Source organism: Belonocnema kinseyi, chromosome 1, assembly GCF_010883055.1.
Source record: "Belonocnema kinseyi isolate 2016_QV_RU_SX_M_011 chromosome 1, B_treatae_v1, whole genome shotgun sequence".
Taxonomy (NCBI): domain Eukaryota; kingdom Metazoa; phylum Arthropoda; class Insecta; order Hymenoptera; family Cynipidae; genus Belonocnema; species Belonocnema kinseyi.
Genome location: NC_046657.1, coordinates 31,848,264 through 31,851,491, shown reverse-complemented (window position 1 = coordinate 31,851,491; position 3,228 = coordinate 31,848,264). Strand labels below are relative to the sequence as shown.

At 36.8% G+C, this 3,228-nt stretch overlaps 1 protein-coding gene across 1 annotated transcript in view; it reads right to left on the bottom strand.

Annotated features, from left to right (window-relative positions):
• Window positions 1-1,580: 1,580 nt before the first annotated feature.
• Window positions 1,581-3,228, bottom strand: part of LOC117177389 — a 2,005-nt gene continuing 357 nt past the window's right edge. The window contains exon 2 of the mRNA XM_033368043.1: window positions 1,581-3,067. Coding sequence (XP_033223934.1) covers window positions 1,581-3,067 — 1,487 coding nt within the window. The remainder of the gene's footprint in view (window positions 3,068-3,228) is intronic.

Genomic DNA, 3,228 nt, shown 5'->3' with positions numbered 1-3,228 from the left:
GACAAAAAGTTGTAAATTCAAGAAAAACCTGTAATATTTTTGGGAAGTGAATAAATAGGAAATTGTTTTAACAAATATGTTCGTTGATAAATTGCATTGTAGCAGCCATAAAAAAGGAAATTAGAAGTTTAAAATTTTTCGAACAAAAAAGTGTCTCCCCAATAAGCAGGCAATTACTTAAGTATGCCTTTTTTCTCAATGCTTGAATAAAATTCTGCTATTCTTGGATTTCAACAAATAGGGAATAATGAGTTGCCTTGAAAAAAAAAGTTCGAAAGACATTACCGTACTTTTTGGGCCTTTTCCACACCACCCAAGAGGTAGGAAGACAAGTGCGTTTTTGAGGTGGTTTCCCAGAGATAAAGATATTTTTTTAGCAAAAAATTGCCCCAAAAATGCCTTTGAACACTGGCCTAGTCCACTTATATGTTATTAGGATAATGTGTAAATGTACTCAAAAAATTCCATATAGATATTTTGAAAGTGAAAATTCGTTTGTACAGTTAAATATAAGTAATTGTGATGATGAAATTGTTAGATCAAGTGGTGGAAATATTTTTAAAAAGGTAGATGCTATTAGCAATTGTGAAACCTACTCTGACTGTATTGAACCCATAGTATATATAAAAATCTGCAACTCCTGGAAATTGAAATGAAAAACCAAGAATCCAAGGACCCATTGCGGAAAGCACCCCTGAATACACTAATCAATAAAAAACGTGAATAAAAAAGAGGAAAGATAACAGAGAAAGCGACCTCCAAATCCCCTTCTTTCTCCATCTTGTATCTTTCGTCTTTTTTTCCCCTAAAAAAACAAAACGATTAAAAATCTTTCAACGTTTCGGTGTTCACCAAACACCCTTATCAAGAAAAAAATGAATAAATAGAAGAATTGAAAATAAATAGAAAAATAATAAATAAATGAAGGAGTTCATAGTATATAAAATCTAATTCCACTTTTAAAAAAAGGTAACAGAAGATTCCAGAGAAAATATTTTATGATGTACTGGAAGCCTCAAAACTTTTTCGTATTTCTGAAATGCGAAAAAGTTGAAAGAATCATCCGAGAAATATTTGGAAATGTTTCCTCAATTTTAGAAATATTACTTTTCATAATTTACAAGAAACATTTCCATCAAAATTTCTCCGGCTCATTCCTGAGACACTTCGTCATCTGGGGGGTGCAATGTTAATCCGCGTCTCTTCTTAGTAGAAGGTCGGTATAAATTGTGGGCGGACATTTTTGATAAAATTTCCTCTGTCACCTCGCTGGCTCGGCCTGTCTCTTTCCTGTTTTCCGCTGCTACTTTAATGGCAACTAGCGAACTGACACTATCGCTGGACAAAGGTGAGCGTTTTTTGTTGCTCGCAACATCGGTCAACGCGGAAAAAGCCCTCTCGGCTGATGCATTTGAATGCGGCAAAGTCCTGACTAACCCAGTCAAAATTTTCAAGTGTGGAAATTCTTCTTCCCCCTTCTCATTTCGTCTCAACAAGATTTTGATCCACATGTCATCGAAAGACAACATGTGGATTTCTGCTGGAATGGAACCGTTTTGATATTGCGAGGACAAAAAACGCTATTCTTTTTTCAACGCGGCCTTCTCAAATCCACCAAATTTATTCGCACAAACCCAAACGTCATCAAGCGTTAAATCTCTAAAAGTATCATTCAGCGCGGTTCTGGAATCAAAAACTCGAAGTGAAGTGAAAAACTCATCTTGTATGAAAAACAACCTTTGTTGGATTTGAGTAGCGGCCTCTATGTAAAAGTTTTTACACGTTTCGCGCACCCGACAAACTATTTCTTTGGATTCGCTGTTATTCTTTTCTGAAATGGTTTTAACGATATCATTGCATTCTTCACCGAGATTGTTGTCTTCCAATGCCAAATGATTATCAGGATCGTTGAATCGAATCTTTCCCGATGTCAAAAAAGAAAGCAAAGGCTTCTTCAAAAAATGACGCACAATTAGCGAGAAAAATTGAAGGCATTTCTCGTGCAACAAGTGGACGCGAGTTTCCGAATGTTGAAAATAAATATTGATATTATTGAACATTTCCAAAACGTACTCGAGAAAAGCCATGTACGCGTGCATTTCGGGATCATTGAGAAACGCGTTCAATTTTTCAAGTTTCTCTAACTTTTTGGCATTAGTTTCCATCATATTCGCATCGGCAAAGCATGCTTGTGCAGATGGCATCAATAGCCGAAACCTTTTGATTGCGGCTCCACGTATAAGCCAGCGGGTTACCACGTACTTCACGTATTTTAAATCCAATCCCTGACAAGCATCGATGAATTCAGAAAAAATTTGCGAACGCTTCGCATAGTTTTGATGATCTATTATAGCCATCATTGACTCCTCGACGATGGATGGCATTGTTTTTTCGCAAGAATGCTTTGCAACTAAAGCAAGTGAGTGGCAAATGCATAGAATGATGATAACGTTCGGGTTTTCCTTTAGAAGTAATGCTTTAAATGAAAGCCTGTCCCCAAGCATAACCGATGCGTTATCACATGCCATGGCCAAAATATTCGCAAATGGAATTGAATGTTTGAGCATGTAATGTTTGAATTGACCGAAAATTCCTAATGCATCAAGTTTCGATGCATCTAACTCTAATAGCTTCGACAATGCGGTCTTACCATCGAGTGTCTCAGGGTCGACGTATCTCACGAGAAAGGTCAGCCAGCTTTTATTATTTTGAGTCCCCTCATCAATAAAAATTGAAAATTTTACCCTTTTTAACATCTCAACTGAGCATTCCTCTTCGTATGAGCCGAGTACATTACGTACAATTCCTGAAACTTTAGTCGCGCCCGCGGTCATCTTTTGAAGAACGGGTGTTTCGATTTTTTTGAAAAAATTCAAAATCGAGCCCATCTGCTTAAAAGGAATGCTCAATTCAGCTCCTAATCTCGCATAATCTAATTCGGCTGTTAGAACTGACTGTTTAAAAGAATCAACGCTTTCCTGGACAACTTCGGGAGGAATTTCATTGGCGGTTGCAATATTCCGCTCTATACAAATATCTCTATGCCGCTCTTTTTCGACGTGACGCTCTAAACTTGAAATTCCTCCTCAACAGCTTTCTGTTACATCGCAAACGTTGCAATGAAACTGATACGAGGGTAGTTCAATAAGTCCTTAGAATGAAGTATAAAAACAATTTTTTTTGGGTAAATTTTTTTTAATTTTTCAACATAATCTCCTTGGAGCTCTA